Source organism: Lacerta agilis, chromosome 2, assembly GCF_009819535.1.
Source record: "Lacerta agilis isolate rLacAgi1 chromosome 2, rLacAgi1.pri, whole genome shotgun sequence".
NCBI classification, from domain to species: Eukaryota; Metazoa; Chordata; class Lepidosauria; order Squamata; family Lacertidae; genus Lacerta; species Lacerta agilis.
In genome coordinates this window covers 90,294,446-90,315,152 of record NC_046313.1, presented here as the reverse complement: position 1 = coordinate 90,315,152, position 20,707 = coordinate 90,294,446, and the positions used below count along the sequence as shown (strand labels likewise).

At 42.8% G+C, this 20,707-nt stretch overlaps 1 protein-coding gene across 3 annotated transcripts in view; it reads left to right on the top strand.

Annotated features, from left to right (window-relative positions):
- Nucleotides 1-20,707, top strand: part of CHL1 (cell adhesion molecule L1 like) — a 193,287-nt gene that overhangs the window by 129,701 nt on the left and 42,879 nt on the right. For 2 of the 3 annotated variants that reach the window (XM_033141202.1, XM_033141200.1), the window contains 5 exons: nucleotides 4,943-5,065; nucleotides 7,099-7,269; nucleotides 10,195-10,236; nucleotides 11,473-11,590; nucleotides 14,699-14,880. In XM_033141202.1, the coding sequence (XP_032997093.1) occupies nucleotides 4,943-5,065; nucleotides 7,099-7,269; nucleotides 10,195-10,236; nucleotides 11,473-11,590; nucleotides 14,699-14,880 (636 nt within the window). The remainder of the gene's footprint in view (nucleotides 1-4,942; nucleotides 5,066-7,098; nucleotides 7,270-10,194; nucleotides 10,237-11,472; nucleotides 11,591-14,698; nucleotides 14,881-20,707) is intronic. The other variant, XM_033141201.1, reaches the window with a different exon arrangement.

Here is a 20,707-nt window from a genome sequence, read left to right as displayed (position 1 = left end):
TGCAAAGCAGACACTCTACCGCTGAACTACAACCCTTCTCTTCTCCATTCTGCTGAGGTACATCTCCACTCAATCAGAGAACCTTTCATTAGTGCAAGAGACACAGATAGAACCCATAGTATGGAGTATATAGAGAAGAGTTTGACTGGTGTTGCTGCTATATACACTGTAACCTTGCTCAAGCATTGGTAGTGTCTCTTCGTAGGGAGCGGGTGGCACTGTGGTCTAAACCACTGGGCCTCTTCGGCTTGCTGATCAGAAGGTTGGCAGTTCGAATCTGTGCAACGGAGTGAGCTCCCACTGCTCTGTCCCAGCTTTGAAATCATGGCAGTGCAAGTTCATAAATTGATACCGCTGCAGTGGGAAGGTAAATGGCATTTCCATGAGCTCTGACTTCTGTCATGGTGTCCCGTTGTGCCAGAAGCGATTTAGTCATGCTGGCCGCTGTCTGCACACAAACTGTCTGCAGACAAATGCCGGCTCCCTTGGCCTGAAAAGTGAGATGAGCACCATACCCCATAGTCGCCTTTGACTGGACTTAACCCTCCAGGAGTCCTTTACCTTTACCTATTACCTTTAGTGTCTCCCTTTTCCTTTGTATAACTAAAAGGCTACTCACCATCCCTTTTCTCCCATCATCAAAGTTGTCAGCCATTTGTAAAAAAAAAAAAAAGATTGTTCCGAAAATAGCACCTATAAGAAGAAGAAATGATGAGAATCAACAAAGTGATTATAAAAAAAATCTGAGCATCTGAACCATAATACTTCTAAGATCATTTTCACATCTGATCTGCCATTGCCACTACTGCCACCAGGAATTGAATCAAAACACGATTACACATCCTACATGTCCTTCATTTCAGAAAGCAAAAGCTTTTGTTGTTTTAGTGCTCTCAACTTGTCAAAATGACATCTCAATTCTAGCTTCAGTGCAGCTGAATTGACACCTGGCAATATATATATATATATATATATATATATATATATATATATATATATATATATATACACATACACACACATACACATACACACACACACACACACACACACACACACACACACAGTGGTACCTCGGGTTACAGACGCTTCAGGTTACAGACGCTTCAGGTTACAGACTCTGCTAACCCAGAAATAGTACTTCGGGTTAAGAACTTTGCTTCAGGATGAGAACAGAAATTGCATGGCGACGGCGCGACTGCAACGGGAGGCCCCATTAGCTAAAGTGGTACCTCAGGTTAAGAACAGTTTCAGGTTAAGAACAGACCTCCAGAATGAATTAAGTTCTTAACCCCTCCCTCCTCACTAACACGTCTTGCTATATCAGAGGGCTGGCACCTTACCTGTGAGAGCATGTGCTGTGAAATGATATTTCTCCATCAGATGGCTTCCTTCCACCAAGTGTGGGTGTAGCACTGCTACTAACTTCCAGATGGATTCAGTGTTCTACAATGGATAGCAAATGCAGGCTGCCTCCGAGAATACATGAGTCGCAGGCTGCCCTTTGCAACTACATGAGCGTCTTTTATCTACCAGATGATGAGCCAGATTGGACCTCAGCAAGCAAACCTTTTGGAAGATGACCCAAATTGCATCATATTATCATTGCCGGGCAATTTTCCTGCACGGTCAGGATGTATCATGGAGTATAATTTCAGCACTCATGAAAAGAGAGAGTACATTACCGTGTTCCTGCCATTATCCCCTGTAGGGCTCTCAGAGAGTTCATGCACATTTGCTTGATTTCTATCAATTCATTCACACTTAGTCCAATGAGACAAGCTTGTCACATCCACAGCTCAGTTAGAAATAGGGCATCCCTCCCACCGTACAAGTTTTGACACTTCTCTTGCTTGTAGTATGAATGAAAGAAGAAGTGTCGACAAGATTACTTGGTTATAAATGCTGCTAAATTTCGTTAAGGGGTATTCTGTTGCTTTGACTTGAGAACTAGCAAGTATGGAATAACTGCAACATGCAGTTTATAGAAAAAGTCTAGACACTGCTAAGCACTTTTAAGAGCTGTTGGTTTTTAATGTGCCTAACTTCATTTTGATCACATCCATAATGTGTAGCCTTAATATTTACTTGCTGGAGAAAGGTGCAGATGAGTTGCAGTTCATGTTGCTTTGAATGAGTAGGCCCGAATTGTTTGACATGAGTCCCTTGCCTCCTACAGTCAAAGACAAGGTTTACTTGAATTGATACTAATAATTTTTTAAAATGCAGGTTTTCAAACAGTTTCCTTAAACCTTCGGAAGCGTAATTTTAAATCTTTGCTGAAATATAGACATGTTAGGCTCCTTGTGGTAGAGGAGATAAAACCACAACACCTTTTATCTGTCCCAAAGACTCCAGTCCCCAAAGGCAAAACATCCTGCAAAGGTGGAGTGCCACTTGCTAATGGTTTACAAGCTAAGTTCATTCCCTTTCTTTTTGCTTTGTTCCTGCTGTTTTTTTATTCTTTCACTATGGCTTAATTACACAACGAGCTGATGGAACTGCAGCAATTTCCCATCCGTTTCAACTCGCCTGGAATGTGAGGGGAAAGTGCCCTGAAACAAGCTCAACCTGCTGTGTGGGGGGGGGGGGGGGTGGGGAGAGAAAGATGGGAGGCATGGAGAAAAAAGAGAAAGATGGGAGGCAAGGACTTCTGGTTGGGCGCTGAGCTGCACAGTCGGGAGAAACTGCTGTGACCCCCCGAAAAACTCCAGGAAGGGCGTCCTGGAGGCATGGATCCAGCGGATACCCCTAGAGCCTCCCCTACTCTTTGGTAAGCCCTAGTAAGGGCTGCCAGAGCGAGCAGGGTTGTAGGCTGGGTATTGTGGATTAACACTACCTCTTCAGTCAGAAGTAGCATCTGCTGGCAGAAGGAGCGCTCAATTTCTCCATGATTAGGACTTATTTGGACTCTGTAAGTACCCATTTAATAAAGAAAAATTCTTTTAAAATTTGGCTTGGAAGGTACTGTAAAAAACAGAGGTCAGTCCCTGATGGTTGATACAGGAAGAGACAGTGCTAAATTGTATCTGAAGCTGTTGTCAAAAGTTTGAAACAAAGAAGTCTTCTGTAACTGCTTTTCATATAAAAGGGAATTTGGATTTGAGATTGGATTTGACTAATTGGTTTGGGAAATATATACCCCTTTTTCCTGGGGTCTTGGAAAATTTGGCAAGAACGAAGTAAAATGGCGCCGAAGGCAGAAAGGAAATAAGTTGTTTTGACTGGAAAGTTGTTTTTCGACCTTGAGCATGGCAAAGCGAAAATGGACACAGGAATTTCAGGGGGGGGGGAAAACCCTGGAACTCTTGCAGCAGCTAGTTGAAGAAGTGCAGCGCTGGGGACAGTCGGTTGGAATAGAAGCGGTTTCACAGAATAAAGAACCAGAGACTAAGGACAGTTTGGAGGAATTAATGCCAATACAAAAGGAAGAAGAAAAGACTAATGAAGGAATAACAAAAGAATTTTGTGTGCAAAAAGAAATTGACAATGTAGAAGTCGTGGTTCAAGAGGAAGAGGAACAAATGCAATTACCCAGGGCTACGCAATTCCATTGTGCGAATGTTACAAGGCTGCATGAAGACAAACAGGAACAAGAACCTGCAATTTCTGACTTCTGGGTTGGGTTTTTTGAAAGGGTTGGAGTAGGTTAAAAAGTTTGGATTTATTATATGGTATTTCAGTTATTTATGGTTTTGACAAATGGACATGGACACCGTGACAATGGAAAATGTTAAGGAAAAAATAGCCAAATTCTTTGAGGCCAAAAGGAGGGAAGGGGGGGGGAATGGGTTGAGGAATTAGAAAAGTGCAGAAGTACAATGAAGCTGAGGTAGAAAAGAAAATGTTAGTAATTAATTGTGGAATATAAATGTTTGTAAAAGTGTTAAGGAGGAAAGAAATGTGGTTTAAATTAGATTTGGAAGATGAGAGGAAAACTGGGAATTATGTGTTACTTTGAAGTCAACAGGGGGGGAATTCGGGGAAGTCAGTTTAAAAGATGAATTTGTGGGAAGTATGAATACCTGGCCCAGGAAAGGGGTTGGGCTTAAGCAATGATTTTAGTATAGTATGAGGTTAAAAGTGGAATGATTTTATGTACTCCTGTGAGAGGGGGGTTGGATATTTTACTCCCCTCGGTGGGAGAGGGGGGAGTATGAAAAGTTTAACCATGTAATGATTTGTGCTTTTAAATGGAAAATCTTATAAATTTTTAATTAAAAAAAAAAGAGAGATTTGTGACTCCTTTTCAAACATTAGGACAATGAAGTGTGATCAGTCATGGCAATGCTGATTCTTGCTTAAGTAACTTCACTGTCATCTTCTCTTGTGTTTAAGACTGTTGGAAATGTGGAATGGGATGCAGCAGTATAAAGTTGCAGCCTGCACACACAGTTCAGTTATTCTGAAGCAGATGAGATTTGCATTGTCTCTGTAAGGCATTAGAGCTTTCAGACTGTAAACTCTGTCAGCAGGAGCCAGGCACTTTCCACATTTTTGAGGCGGCCATAATCCTACTCTGCTTTGGCACTGCTATTGATGTCCAGCACTGTTATTTCTGCCAGCCCAGTGCAACTTAGGTGTGCATCTGGTGATCTGTAAAAGTCCAATGGCAAACTCAGTGTCAAATGATTCCACACCACATGCATAGGAGAATGCGTGCTTGTTCTCCACACAGAGAGAAAATCGTTCTGTGATTCCTAGGTAAGTGGCATTTGTGCGCATGCATCACTCCTGAAATTGCCTGTGGAGAATTTTTCAAATTAAGAATGTATGGCTGCATTATTTTCCCACATAAATTTGGTTATCTCACATTGTGAAACATAAGACCACACAGTCATGGGAAAGCTAGACAGGTAGCAATTCATACAGAGAATGCCAAATATAATGTTCGTAGGTGCTACTCATTGACTTCTGAAAGTGTTTCTTTCCCATTTTTTAGGTATTCCTAAATTCCCCAAGGAGAAGATTGACCCGATAGATGTAGAATACGGAGATGCAATGGTCTTGCACTGCAACCCTCCCAAGGGAATCCCACCACTGCACATTTATTGGATGAACATTGGTGAGAACAATTTCATTCCTCTTTGCACCATTTAAAAATCAAATCTCTCTTTGAACCACCCTCCCATAACTTGAACTTAATTAAAACTCTTCAGATGCCTCTTCGGTGTGCAAAAGTATGCAAAAATGAACTGCAAAAGTGTAAAAATAATGGATTAGGAAATGCTGAAAAGTTGTAAGGGAATTATATAAATGGTTAGTACATGTCAGCATGAAAGAAAACATGATAAAAGGATAAGAAGGTAAGAATAGCCCTGCTAGGCCAGACCAAAGCCTTACCTAGTCCTGCATCCTGTTTACATGCTCATGGGAAGCTCACACAGTAGCAAATTATTCCTTCCTTACTTGCGATTCCCAGCAACTGGCATTCAGATACATATTGCCTCTGATACTGGAGGTAAATGCAGCCATTATGAGTTTTGTAGCCATTGCTAGCCTAGTCAGAGTTAGTGGACCTGAAGCTTCTTGACATAATGTCATATCTTCATGTGGCAGGGCAGATGAAGGTGAAAGGGAAAAGAGCGAAATGGCTACTGGTTAGATTCCAGATTCAGTGCTGAAATGAAGCCTATCGAAAGCAGAAACAGCCAGCACACCTGACTTCCTGGAACCAGCATCCCTGTGCCATATTGGGAGTGGGGAGGCGGGGAAATGTTGCCATGGTGTGGATGTGCTGGTGGAAGCACCAGATTGGCTCTGCCGGTACATCCTCAAAGCACCAGTCTTCCTGCCGCCTTGCCTCTCTCTCTCAGTGTCACCAGTACCTGGGTGCCAAATGCAGACTACCACCTCGCTGCACCAGTGGCTCCTAATCTTACATTTCCAGAGAGGCCTATGTTGTGGCTGTCCATGGACCTGTGACCTGTATTCAGTTGTTAGTGTCTTCCTTTCCCTCCGTTCTCTCAAGCTACCTAATTGGAGGGGGCATGGACAGAGAGACAGAAGCCAGGGTTTTGTTTTGTTTTTCCCTCTGCCCAGTCTACAGCTCCCATCTTGCCATATGCATCAGGTAAAGGCCTGCCAGGGAGCGGAGAGGCTCTGCTCACTGGCATGCTTCAGTCTTGGTCTCACTTTCTACTGTCTTTCCTAGAGTGAAGTGAATGGCTAGACTGCCTCAACAAGAAGAGGATCTCTTGCTTGTGCACTGAGACCTCCACCTCACCCAGTGTCCAAAACAAAAAGGGGGCAGGGGAAATGTGGAAGGAAGCAGAAATTGGCAACTTGAGGCTGTGGTTTCCTCAGGAAGATGAAGGATACAATTGCCTACCAAGGCCTACTGAAGCCTTCCCCTGTCTGGTCTGCTCCAGCTGTTTTTGGACTAAAGGTGCAGTCAAAACCAGCCAGCTTGGCTGGGATGATGGGAGTTGAAGTCCAATTCAGCTGGAGGGTAACTGGAGAGGCACGACTGTCCTGTTGGTTTGGACGAACTTGATCCAAGGGAATTACAGCTCCAGAACATGACCTTGGAATCTCATTTGCTGTGACAGTTACCGCCTCTTGATAAAAAAAAAATATATTCAGAATTCTCTGGCTACCAAAACAGCAAATTAAAAATGGAATCACATTATGGAATGCAGGCTATAAGTGTGCATTCTGTGTGACAGGAGCGAGGGGCTTCTTGACAGCCATGACATCTGTAATGTAGGCCTTTGTAATATTAATAGTTGTGCTGGTCTGAACGATTAAAATGATGCAGTCTTCATGGCAGTTGCTGTATTGTCTCTGCAGAATATTTATGCAGAAGGCAGTTTACATTTGGTGGGTGTGTACCGGTACAGGAATTTGTCCTGTTTATAAGATGGTGGCCTTTTTTTGTCTTGTAAAAAACAAACAAACATGGTAAATAATTAAAATATACTTTCAGACCTCATGACTCTTTAGCATCAAATAATTATTCCCTTACCTGGGAGCAAGTATTTTGACAGAACAGTGAGCTGCCACCTTTTTCCTTTTCCTTTTGTGGAGTTGGGGGAGGAGAAGATAATTATCATACTGTATCATCATTTTATTTTTATTTTTATTTTTCCTTGTTAGACTTGCAACACATCCCACAAGATGAAAGGGTCTCCATGAGCCTTAAGGGAGATCTTTTCTTTGCAAATGTGGATGAAAATGACAGCCGGAGTGATTATTGCTGCTTTGCTGCATTTCCGAGGCTGAGGACTATTGTGCAGAAAATGCCAATGACTCTGACAGTTACACGTTGTAAGTCTGGGGGTTCAGTTTTCCCCTTTTTCTTTCATTCTTCCACCTCTCTCCTCCACCTGCCTTAACGTCTATCCCAAAACCAACTGCTCTGAGAATTCTTATACGTGACGTGTGTCTCTAATATGATTATTCCTTAAAAAAATATTTGCCAATGTATATTTGTTCCTACACTTTTGTCTTTGTTATGAGAGCTAGGTCCCACACATAAAAAGATCTGCAGCTGTTGGCCCTACAAAGCACTTCTGTTGTTTTGCTGAATTTGCTGAACTGATACAGGAGACATTCCTCAGGGCACTTGCCACCTGCACATCCTCCTTTGTTTGCTCAAACAAAAACAAGAAAACACAAACATATCTGCTTACAAAATAGGATCCAGTCAAAATCACAGAGATCAGCTAGCAAAACGATTTTTGCAAATTATGGTTTGGCGCTACAGCAGCAGCCTGTGGAGGAAAGGCTGTCGCCGACAGCTTGCAGTGCCATTACAAAAGGTTGCTCCCTAGCGACGGGCGGATTTGTCAGTTTTGATTTCTCTCGGTTTCTCTTTTCGTTTTCCAAATCTTTTGTCTGGTTTGCCATATTTCCGTATCGGTTTGCTAATTTCAAAAATGTTGTTATGAAAATTCCTCCGCACTTTGGTGGGCATTTCTCCTAATATGCAATTTTGCCCCAAGTGTGAATTTAAACGGGTAGCTGCATTTCAGTTCTCATGTTGTTTCGGGAAGTGAGAATCAAGGAGGTTTGCATTAAAATGTGTCACAGGCAGAATTTCTCCCCCTTCTCTGTTGCTACCAGATGGGGCCTTTTTCAGAGTCTGAAGACTTGAAGGACTGAAGATTCATTTGAAGCTCATCTTGCTTCTCTGCTCTTCTTAGAATTGTATCGTTTGTCAATGTTGACGTGGTCTCCTCTGTATCTGAGGTCTTTGAAGATGGTCTACAAACAAGATTTATACTACATAGAACAGCTGTGGCTGAAATGCTGTTGTTAGGGAATACAGTGATACCTCGGGTTACAGACGCTTCAGGTTACAGATGCTTCAGGTTACAGACTTCACTAACCCAGAAATAGTACCTCGAGTTAAGAACTTTGCTTCAGGATGAGAACAGAAATCGCGTGGCAGCAGCGGAGGCCCCATTAGCTAAAGTGGTACCTCAGGTTAAAAACAGTTTCAGGTTAAGAACGGACCTCCAGAACAAATTAAGTTCTTAACCCGAGGTACCACAGTACTTCGTCATCTCCACAGAGATATTTATTGTGTTCAGCCCCTGACCAATGTGCTCTATGCTATGTACAAACAATCAATATCTGTTGCCAGCATTAGCAAGGCAGTGCTATACTAGGGTACTGGTTCAATGCCTACACCTGGCATTAAGCTAGTGAAACACCTCAGTTCCATTCGGCATTCTTACTTGCTGTTGGAACAGTTTGTAGGTTTGGCCATAAATGGCTTGATTCTGCAGTCATATTTTAGCAATATGCTGCAAATAATTCCCTATATATGAGAGTAGCTGACCTGTTTTCAACATGGCTCAGAAGCATGGGCTCCTGGAGGAGCAGCAAGAGCTTAAATCTATCCATTTTGACTTATAAAATGTGCTCAGGTATTTTCTTGTGGAACTCTCCCACCTCCGTCAGAAAAATGCCGTGAAGAATGAGCCACCATATGAGTGGAAACAGGCTCATGGCGGATAGAAGTAATTTGTTTGTCTTAATACTTTGACTTTGTAAATAGACTTTGTGAATAGTGTGCCATTTCAGAATTGAATAACATCCTGATGCATTTTTTAAAAGCAATGTTCAGCTATCTGCTTTTGTGTTTTATTGCCAAAGAGTTCAGGTTTACCCTTACATTTTCCACAGTTGTCAATCTTATTTTCCTCAGATCTGCCGAGATTGGGAAAATCTTAAATAACACAAAGAGTTACCACAGACAGCATGCAGGCAATCTGGCTTGTGCTCATGTGGAAAGTAGACCAGGGCAAATAAAATAGAAACAAAATTGTTAGGGGATCCAATTGTATTAAATTATCTAAACTGGATATGTGAAGAATCACTCTAGACAATTTGTATTTAACAACAGCAACAACTAAACCATCCCTTTGCTTCCCTAAACCTTCCTGAGATGTTTTACCTTAAAAAATCATTTAAGGCAAAATCAGCAGACACCATAAGTGAAACGAAGCTAAATTAAACTATCTTTCCTGATGTAACAAATCAGGAAGAATGTTCAGCTGTGTAGGGAGACAGCCATTAGCCACCTCCATGGCTGATGCTCGATGTTTTCCAAAATCACAGTATCTCTGTGCTATATATGTGTGCGGCCTGGTTCCCAGTAACATTTCTCCATGCATTTTTGGACATGTGGTTGGCCAAGAAGGAGAGAGAGACTATGTTAACTATCCTGAATCTTGTCCTTTCAGGAGGGATACTGTTGATGTTTTCTAAATGTCCGACTTAATTTTACAACACAGGTTAACTTAAAATGATTTGAATTTGACATCTTTTCCAGCATTTACATTGTTTATACATCAGTTCATTATCACTGTGCATGCTTGCATTACATGTTTAATAATTATATTTGATTATTTTTTTAAAAAAAGAGAGAATACTATGGTCACACAATCCTAGGATATATATAGTGGCTTTGAATCTAGCTTTTTTTTTTTTTTCCTTTTTACTCAAATGACATTGCATTCCCTCTCACTCCATGTGGAGAGTTTGAAAAACTGCTTAACGTGCAGCATGATTAGGGTGAATATTTTGGAGAGTGGGGTAGGATGAAGAGAAAACCCAACAGGCAAACACATTTGCAACACCGTGGTCTGAAACCTGAATTAAGTTTGATTGCTTCCATCAGATCTTCAATAAATTTCATCACCATTCATGTTTCCATTTGGTTTCCATTTTTGTTTATTTCAGCAAAACATACTAATGATTCCAGTTCACCTAGCGCTGCCAAGGGTAAGTTGTCACTATTTAGCATTTTCACCCACAATGTCAATAATATGGAATAAAAGAATTGACCCAGCTGAAATAAGAGTTACTTCAAAGGTCCAGTGTCTTAAACGTTATTTCACTTTTCAGAATATAAAATAATGGTATATATTTTGGTTCTCAACCTTCATACCAGTTGTACTGCTGTATAAGTAAAAGGGTGATATAAGAGGTACGGACTGCAATTCAGCATGAAACTGTTTTGTTTTGTTTTGGCCTATGATTGTTTACCTACTTACCTGGGAGTGAGCCCCATAAAGCTCCATGACACTTGTTTCTGAGTAGTCATGTAAATAATTCTGCAGCTGCTTATTTATAAATTGCAATTCATGAAACACCCTTCCTCCAAGGCATACATGGTTCTCCCACTTCTCCCATCCAATTTTTCCCCCTGACAGCAACCTGTGAGGTAGGATTTGACTGTGAGAGGACCAGCTTCATGGCTGGGTGGGGATTTCGACCTGGTTTTCCCCAGTCATAGTCCAGCATGGTAATCACTACACCACACTTAACTCCAATATCCGGTAGGCTTGTTGCTTACTGACTTCCATGTAACCACCGCAGCTGGTTGCAGTGTTCTGAAGAGCTCTTTGTGCTGCGTCAAAAGCTGTTTCCAAGGCACTCTAGTAGATTACAAAATGGTAGACATTTTGACTTTCCCTAAACACAAGACTGGGGAAGAAATGAAGCTGAGCAGTAAAAAAAATACCCCTGCTCTGAGGGGACAGCTTTGCCTCCAAGGCTATGGCGTGACTGTTGTCGTTTCCCTGGTTTTAACACTATCTTCAGCTCCATGTGAATGATAAATTTGTATGGAGCAAGACTTCATGTGTGCCCTGCTTTTTGTTTTTACTGGTATCTAACTGTATCAGCAAGCATACAGGGTCTGCAGTGAATATCTGGCATACACTATAGGAATGGAGAACCAGTGGTGTTTGCTGCACTCCTAAAACAGAACCACAATTTTAAAATACCACATTTTGATATAGACTTAGATGTATATATCCAAATACATACTCTGAAATCAATGAGAAAATTGTTGCCGATCCAGTCTGGTGCCATTCAGTTTTCCAGTGCATTAGCTATACAGGAATCAATTGGCATTAAGATTTCTATCGTTCATGGATGATAAATATTAGGAAGAGCTCAGCTCATTTCAAAAGCTCTGAAATTACTACTCTCCCCCCCCCACTTCATTTTCAGCAAATTTAATCAAGGAAAGAAAACCTAAACTTGTTATCCCTGAGTCTTCTGGCCACAGTTCAGAAGTGACTGTCATAAAAGGATCTGACCTTTTCCTGGAATGCATTGCTGAAGGACTGTGAGTATTCCCTCTCTCTCTCTTTATAATTTCCACCATGAAAAAAGTGGGGTTGGTGGAGTAACCGGGCAATGTTTCTATGAATTATACATATACTTTTCCAAGACTGACCCTAGTATGCAGCAGGAAGTGACCTGCTTCAGGCTGGACCATGAAGGGGCAAATAGATGAAGGCAGCGATTGGTGTTTGATTGGTATAGCAAGGCTTTTTACAGGGTTGGCCTCAGTGAGGAAGAGGGCAAAATTTGTTCTCCGTTTCAGGCAACAAGGAGCAGAGAGACTGCACTGCACTTCTCCAGTTTTAAGCTTGCATCCTTTTAGGGGAACATGAGCATGTTAGCAGCCATAATATTGCATATGGCATGCTGCATGTGCAATAAGAAGAAATGTGGCATAAGCAGGGTCAGCCCTTGAGCAGAATGAGACACTGGGCCTTCTTGGTGTGAAAGCCTAAGTCCGGCAGGCCCTGACCGGCTTAACCCTCTAAGGATATAGCTTGTGTACCTAGGTCTACCCCAACCCCCCTCTGAATAGGCCTGCTGTTGACACTGATCTTGAGGGAAAACTGTACAAAATTTTCTCTTTCCCTTCTGGGTGCTGTTGTCGTAAGGAACATATGAATTTGGATGTTTTTTAAAAATATTTTTATTAAAGATTTTCTTGATTTACAAAGGTAGTGCAATGTCTCTCACGTATTTTTCTGTATAACATTTTTACAAATCAGTTTTTGTTGTTGAGACATTAGGAAGAAAAGGGGGAGAGAGGTGGGTGGGATGGGGGGATAGGTGGGGTGGGGTGACGATGTTTCTATTTTACTTAATATGAGTAGGGTTTGGTGCCAGCATTGTTTGTGTAGGTTCTCTGTTGTTCGCATCATAACCAGACACTGGAAAGACCTGACAGGAGCAAACATGGACCAATGGTACCAAGTAGTATGGGAAACAGCCCTACTAGAAAAACTAACCAGTAACCTGGATGTTTTGTAAAGATACATCTATTTGCCCAGGCTTTGTCTCACCATGAGACTGGGGGTGGATCTACACAAAGGAAACCCCCCCCCACTATAAATAATTCAGAAATTAAATTGTTATAAAAAGGGGAGGCATTATGGAACATCGCAAAGAAATATTTTTCTCTCTCTAGCACCATCTGGTGTTGCATGTTTATAACACATTCAAAACGCTGTTGTTGTTGTTTTTAATAATGTAGCTGCGACCTGGATCTTGTTATGTCTGAATTACTATTTTTACCTCTTCCCTTTATGTACAGTATGCATGTATATATTCCCACACACAAATATATTTGTAACTGTTCTGCTTTTTTGTGATTGTGTATGTGTGCTTGTATATTACTTAATAAGTTTTAGAATATTAAGTGGATTAGTAAATCCATTTCCGCCCCTTAGGAAGGAGGGGGAGTTGCATTCAGCACAATCCCAGCACGTGCGCAGGGGATGGTTTCATCCCCTGCCGCTACTGGCTGAGTCCTGGGCGCGTCGGCTCAGCGGTCGGGTGTGGCTGGCTGCATTTAAGCCAGAGCGCGCCCAGGGCTCAGCCTGCTCTTTTCCCTGCTCCATTCAGCGATTCCCACCCGCCCACCCTCTAGGCAGCGCACCGTAGTGTCCCGTTAGGCAGTTTCGCCCCTTAGCGTCCCGTTAGGCAGGTTCGCTATGACCTTGCTATGGACCGCCGTTGGTCGCCGTTAAGGGGCCTGGTAGGAATTTTCGCACTTGGCAAATTGGCTCCGCCTGGTGGTTTTTCGCCTACCTCGTAGCAACTCGTCACAACTTTGGTTTGGCGGTTAGGCATTGGATTATCCCAGTTAGAATCTTGGTGGAGGGGGAGGTTCGGCCATCACCTCCCCCCAAGGTTCTGAAGGGTACTTCAGTAAATGAGTCCGGGGGGGCGTGTCCCTGTCCGAAACCACGGTGGGTGAGGGCCAAAGGCACGCCCCAGTCCAGTGATCACTGGGTGAGTCCCTAGCTGATGTGCAGCAGCAGGGTTCTCACCCATCGGTGGTTAACCCTTCCCGGACTGCCAGCGCGACGTGCTGGAGTCGGATATTGTTAGTTAGTTCCAATGCCTAAAGTCAATACCGCTCAACATCCGTAACCAATAAAGTTGTGGCCTTTTATGCCCATTAACCTTATTTCCAGTGTCCTGTGTCGTCATTTCACCTCGTGGGGGATCGGGTATTGATATGCAATTCTTTAAAATAAATAAAGCCTTAGGGAAAACTTGGATTTTTTTTTGGGGGGGGGGGAGGAATGAAGGCTATGCCATCTGAAGAAAATATATGTCACTTGTACTGTGAACATTCTGCTCATTTTAAAGCCATAATATATTTTAGGAACCAGGAGGAGATAGTAACCTGGGTCTCGGCATGTTGCCATCTCAACAGATGGACAGAAGAGTAAACAGCCAGGACTTGGGTCTATGTGTGCCATGTAGTGTGTTGGCATCGGGAAGGCCAGCTGGGAATGTGAAGTTAGCAGCCTGCCCTGAACTTCTGTCTGCTTTGTTATGAGAGTGCCCCATTAATTCTGCAAAACACAAAGTTTCTTTTATATTCAGTTGCCTGGAGAATTAGCTCTGGCTGGGCAAGCACAGAATTGATTAGTGTCATTGCGATGAAATCTTTAACCCCATTTATAGTTGCGAAAAGCTGTCATGGAACGGGATGAAACAAGTTTCTTTACCTCTATGTACATGCTACTGCCTTTCTGTGGTGCTCCAACATATTTCCAATATGTTGTTGGCAGTGGAATATGCTTTGCACATTCACCATGTCCTTTAATGAGGAGGCAATGCATATTCCAAGCAATGCATGCCTCTGATATGAGGTTTAACAGATTATGTATATTTTTTATTGTTTAAAAATTTATTTACTGTTATTTTGTATTACAAGGTAAGTTTTGTACATTTATGCATATGTATATTTATATATGTGTATATATATGTGGTTTATTGAAGTCAAGGGTTTGCTAGAACAAAGATAAAAGGCACACACGCTGAAATATTCAAACTACCCATCTGTTTTAAAAAGGAGAAAATGTCACTTAAAAAAAAAAAGTTTAATCTTTTCCTGTTTCTTCTTCTCTGGCCATAGTCCAACACCACATCTAACCTGGAGAAGGGTTGACAGAGGCAGGGATGACAGAGGAGTCAGAGAGAATTTTGGAAAGATATTGAAGATAGAACAAGTCACTACAGATGACGGAGGGGTCTATGAATGCGTTGCCAAGAATGTTTTGGGCGAAACGAAACATCAGTTCACAGTGGACATTGAAGGTATTGTGATCTTATTAATGATGCTCTTTGATACATATTTGGTAGTTGAATTCCATCCTTCCAGGCAGTGTTACTATTCTCATTCATTGTTGTTGTTGTTCAGTCGTTCAGTCGTGTCCGACTCTTCGTGACCCCATGGACCAGAGCACACCAGGCACGCCTATCCTTCACTGCCTCCCGCAGTTTAATCAGGCTTGTCAAACGTGTGCTATTCCTGGCAGGACAACAACTATGTCGTGTCCATTGCCCAGTATTGACACACCTGGGTGGTAGGAAGCCTTCACCTTGGTGGATCACAAGTTGCTCAGGCCTTATCTAAGCCAGTGATTTTTTTTTAAAGGCCGTGCACCATAAAAATTAAATAAAAATAATTTGAATATTTTGAAAAGCAGATTACATTTATAAAACAATGTGATCAGCATTCTGTGCAACCTCCAAGTTCCACACTGGAGCTAAACCACTCAGGGGACCTGGCAGATGTTTCAAACCTTCTTAGAATCATAGAATTGTAGAGTTGGAAGGGACCCTGAGGATCATCTAGTCCAACCCCCTGCAATGCAGGACTATGCAGCTGCCCCGTATGGGGATTGAAGCTGCAACCTTGGTGTTATCAACACCACACTCTAATCAACTGAGCTATCCAGTTGGTCCTGTATAGATTCTGCCACATATGTCTAAGAGAAATACTTCCAAGAATTCATGAGAAATACTTTGTGGCATTGCATGTAAAACAAGGTAGAAATAGCTTGTATTTATTTATATTCATGTAACATGCCCAAGAAAGCATGCATAGGATGGCAGTGCCAGTGTAATGTAGCCTTTTTCAACCTTGCACCCTCTTGTTCAACACCAATTCGCATCAGTTCCGGCCAGTATGACCAGTAGACAGGGATGATAGGACACTGGACAGGTGGTCAAAAACATCTGAAGAGCCCCAGATTGGGGAAGGCTTTATTATGTGTGCATGCTGCCCATAAAACTAAGTTCTCTGGGCAGTTTACAGAATATTAAGGTGGTTTACAAACCATTGATTCTAAAGGATACCATGTGATTGGATTTTTTTTCTGGTTCCATAGCTTGAAAATAAAAATATGATAATGCTATCCTGATGCAGGCATCGTGGATCATTCTTTCTAATCGCCTGAGGAAATTACCTCAGAGAGGGAGGGAGCCAGGGAAGAGAATTGCCAGTTATATTTCCTATCACTTAAGCAGAGAGTGTGAACTCGTGCTGCGTTGTGCCAGTGTGAGTGCTATGTCGTCAATGGATTTCAGTCGTGCAATTTTGCTACAGTAGTTCTATCAATCTGCAAGCTCAGCAAATACACGTTCTTACAGTGAATAGCCTTTGAAACGACACACTTAACGGGAACAGTCCTCCAGCCGTGCATTTCATTGCTGCTTCTGGAACAAGTCACAGAAGCGTTGCAGCTGTACTGCTGTCAACTGGAACTCAAAAGGGAGAAGTATTATCTGAGGTTGAGAAAAAGATCAAGGTTCAAGTGCTTCCGTTCCAGATAAATAGTTCAAATAAAGCAATATGGGATTATCGTCTTAAGTTGTACGCGGAGAGTTTTCTACCTCATACCTTCACAGGAATCGAAAGCCATATCTATACATGGAAAATAGAGAGGCAGCCACTACCACAGGGGAAGTTGCAGGGGTGGGTAGGGTTGGATAATACAGAGAAGCCGCAGGTAGGAAAACAATTAAACACACACACACACACATCCTAGTCACCATTTCTGTCCCAATGTGCATCAAGGTTTTGTTGCATACCTTTGTAGTCACCATATAAATGACCTTGTATGTACTTGACATATGAAGAGGTAGCTTTTTATGGGCATGGTTTTCCATGCAACCAAGTTCTTCCAAGTTCTGACCATGTAGTAGTAGTAGTAATTTATAATTTATTATCTATACCCACCATCTGGCTGGGCTTCCCCAGCCACTCTGGGTGGCTCCCAACAGGATATTAAAAACACAATAAAAGATCAAACATTAAAAACTTCCCTAAACACAGCTGCCTTCAGATGTCTTCTAAAAGTCAGATAGTTGTTTATTTTCTTGACATCTGATGGGAGGGCGTTCCACAGGGTGGGTGCCACTACCGAGAAGGCCCTCTGCCTGGTTCCCTGTAACCTCACTTCTCTCAGTGAGGGAACCACCAGATGGCCCTCGGTGCTGGACCTCAGTGTCCGGGCTGAATGATACGGGTGGAGACACTCCTTCAGGTATACTGGGCCAAGGCCTTTTAGGGCTTTAAAGGTCAGCACCAACACTTTGAATTGTGCTCAGAAACATACTGGGAGCCAATGTAGGTCTTTCAGGACCAGTGTTATATGATCTCGGCGGCCGCTCCCAGTCACCAGTCTAGCTGCTGAGGTAAGCCCTCTCACACATGTGCCTGCCATTGACACAGACTGACCATGTCTACTGACCATGAGAGTGAACCCAACATGCAGGAGCTCTTCAGCATGATGTGGAGGGCCTCTCTTCCTCCTTGTCGAGACCTTTCTTACAGTCACAAAATGTGTGTCCAGTAATGCAGGTGACTCAGTCAGAAGCTAGCCTACCCGGCAATAAGATACCATCGTATTGGCTTTTAACACATGGACATGTTCGTCGGAATTCCCTCCCACACACCCAGTTAGTTGTACAGACAAAGTAATGGGTGGAAATTCACATGGGGCTAATATGATTGTTCCACCAGTGCAAGCATTTCTTTTTGCCAAACAGAATGCTCTTCTCTGTGCATGTGCACTGTTCTGGGGGTTCTCCCGATGCGCCAGAGCAGATTTGGGTGACACAAGTGGAAGAAATGGGGGAAGATCTCTATAGCACAAGCAGGAGTCCTTGTACTGGCTTCTACTAGCACACTAGGTTTGTTGAATCTGGGCCAATGTATCTAGGTAGATGGCAAATATAGTGTGAAATATAGTACTGTGTGGACCCACCTTTGTCACAGAGGTTGGGCTGTCTGGCCTCTGGGTCCAACGTGACCTGTGAAGCTTAAATCCTCTCACGCTCCCACCTCTACACAGAACAGCAATTGAACTTGAACAGGCATTCCCCTCCCCCAGCCCTACTCCCTTGTGGGGAGCAATTTTTGGGAAGGGTCGCAGCTGATGAAGGAAGGACTTGCTCTCCACTCTCCACACAATGTGATGTCCCTGCTTAAAATTGGCAACAATAGGAGTCTTTTGCTGTGCCCAATTATTGGGGGGGAGGGGTACCTGTAATTGTGGAAACTACAGCAAAGACAAATGATTATACAAGATTATACAGACAAGTCTCAGCCACCTACCTTCTTCTTTACTTCCCGCCTAAAACAGCCACGTAACAGATGTAGGATGTTCCCCAAGTTGGGTGCCACCACAGAAGAGATCCCGTTTTCTTGCAGCTAGTCATTGGGCTTTCTAAGGATTATATATCTGAAGTAAGGCCTCCAATAATGGACAAAGTATGGTGGGGTGGAGGTGGGTGGGTAACATGTGGCAGAAAGCAGTTCTTAAGGTAGAAAGCAGTCCTTAAGGTACCTTGTTTCCCAGCCGTTTGCAGTGAGCAGCGATATCAAATAATAAAACTGCCAGGCCTTCTGAGGAAATGAGCACAGAGAGCATTAAATTGCACACATCTGTCTCCTGCTTGATTTTAATATTTATCCCACTCTTTTCATCTCCCTGGTATCAGAGGAAATCCAGGAACGAAATAAGCATTTCAAATATTTATGATGCATCTTCTTGTTACCTTTTAAATTGCTGGGACAGTTTTTTTTTAAAAAAGAAAAAGAAGCACTGGCATTGCTGTGCTTTTCCCTTTGACTTTTTATAGTATTTATCATGCTGCACAGGAGTGTGTGTGAGAGAGAGAGGGAGGGAGAGGGGGGGGAGAAGGGAGAGAGAGAGAGAGAGAGAGAGAGAGGAGAGAGAGAGAGAGAGAGAGAGAGAGAGAGAGATGTGGGTAGGGAGAGTGCATGGGGCAATTTGCACTACTGCAAATTGCTGACTTAGAAATCATTCCAGATGGCTTGGAATGTCTCTACAGTCGTTGAATATCTTAACAATCTGGCTGAGGATTTTTTTTAAAAAAAAATTACTGAAAAACTGAAGCCGTCTTCAAAAGCGAACTGCAGGAGCTGCAAAAGCAATCAAATGCCAAGGAAGTCGCAGCAATTAAGCGGCATAGAATAATGGCCACAGATTCAGATGAAAATTATTGCCTCCGTTCGTTAAGATGCACAGATGCAAATGCATCCATACCACCACCCTGTGCCCAAACAGAGCAGTGCGGATATATTCCCCCCACCCTCTCTTTCTGAGCATGGAAAACTATTAAATAAGATCAATGGAATTGACAAGGATTCTGTTTATTATCAGGAGTCTCCCCACCTATGGGAAGCCCGGGAGAAATTGAGCCCAACTCATTTTTTTCTCTCTCTTGAGTTTCCAAGCAGCAAAATGTCACTGCCATTAATCATGGGCCGACACCTTCCTTCCCACTCCATCACGTGCTAAGGGCCGGTGCTCCTTTGGTGTAAGGGATCTTAGCTGTGCTGACCTCACTGGCTTTAATTGATTCCATTGGCATTGCAGTCAAGTTACAACCAGGCTAAGCTGCTCTGGCTGCCTTCTCTCAAGCGCATGGGTGCGGATAGAACATAAATTAAACCCGGAGGTGGGTGACTGGCACTCACAATTTCTTCTTTTTGCACCATGTCTGTTCTCTCTCCTGCTGATAACAGAAAAGTGAAAGCCTAGCTATTCACATAGTTTCCTATCGTGTCATTGTGTTGAAAGCGCAAGACATTTTCAACAGCTTGCATGCCTCTCACACACCATCTTAGAATCATTTGGAAACAAAGGCTGCCTGGTTATACATTTTAAGGTGAGTTTGCAGCTAAAGATTGATGGTTTGGTCACCCAGCATCCCCCCTTCCTCCCTCTCATACAGGTATTTTCATAGGGATTTTCCGCACGGAGTCATTGCTAATAATCCTGGGCTTTTGATTAGAGGGCACATGCCTAAGGTTGCATACCCAGTTCTTCTGGCGGCCAATCTGTTTAGCTAGGATCCTTTTAGGTTTATAATGGATGCAATACGGCCATTTCATACATCACACTATGGTAAAGTAGGGTGATCATTTAGCATATGCTCAGTAGGGAATTGCAGCTAATCAAGCCTCCGAGTGTAGCTACATGTTTCACATTTCCAGGTGTACACTTATAATATCTTTAAATGCACTGTATGAAATGACCTGCATTTATGCACTCCAGTTGCAATTCTATGCAATCATTTCTCCAAATCTCCCTTAACTGTAAGAGCTAAGTTAGGAAGATGAGTGGTCCCAGGCAAAAATCTCCCTACCCATTTAGTTGGGGTGCTTTGCTTTAATGCTGAGGTCCCCAACATGGTACCTGTGGGCAGCATGGCACCCACCGACAGCTCCTTGGTGCCTGCCAAAACTCCCTTTACCCTCCCAATTTCATTTTATTCCTTTCTTTTTCTTTTTTCTCTTTCTTTTTTGCTTTGGGGGGAAATATTGACTTATTTTTGTGGGAGGTTGTCTTCGTCGTATGTTTTATTTGTTTTTTGGGGGAGTGTATAGATGTGCTGCCTGATTTGGATGGGGGTTTCACCCTTTTCTTCTGTGAAATGGGTATTTTATGGTGCCCACCACAGTTACTTAGATTTTCCTGGTGCCCCCAAAGGCTGAGGACTCCTGATAAGCTGCACTGAAATAAGTAACAGGGTGTTTTCTGTGTACAAAGACTCTAATTGTGCCTGACCCTTGCGCAGGTATGCAAGACAAGGTGATGGTTAGGAG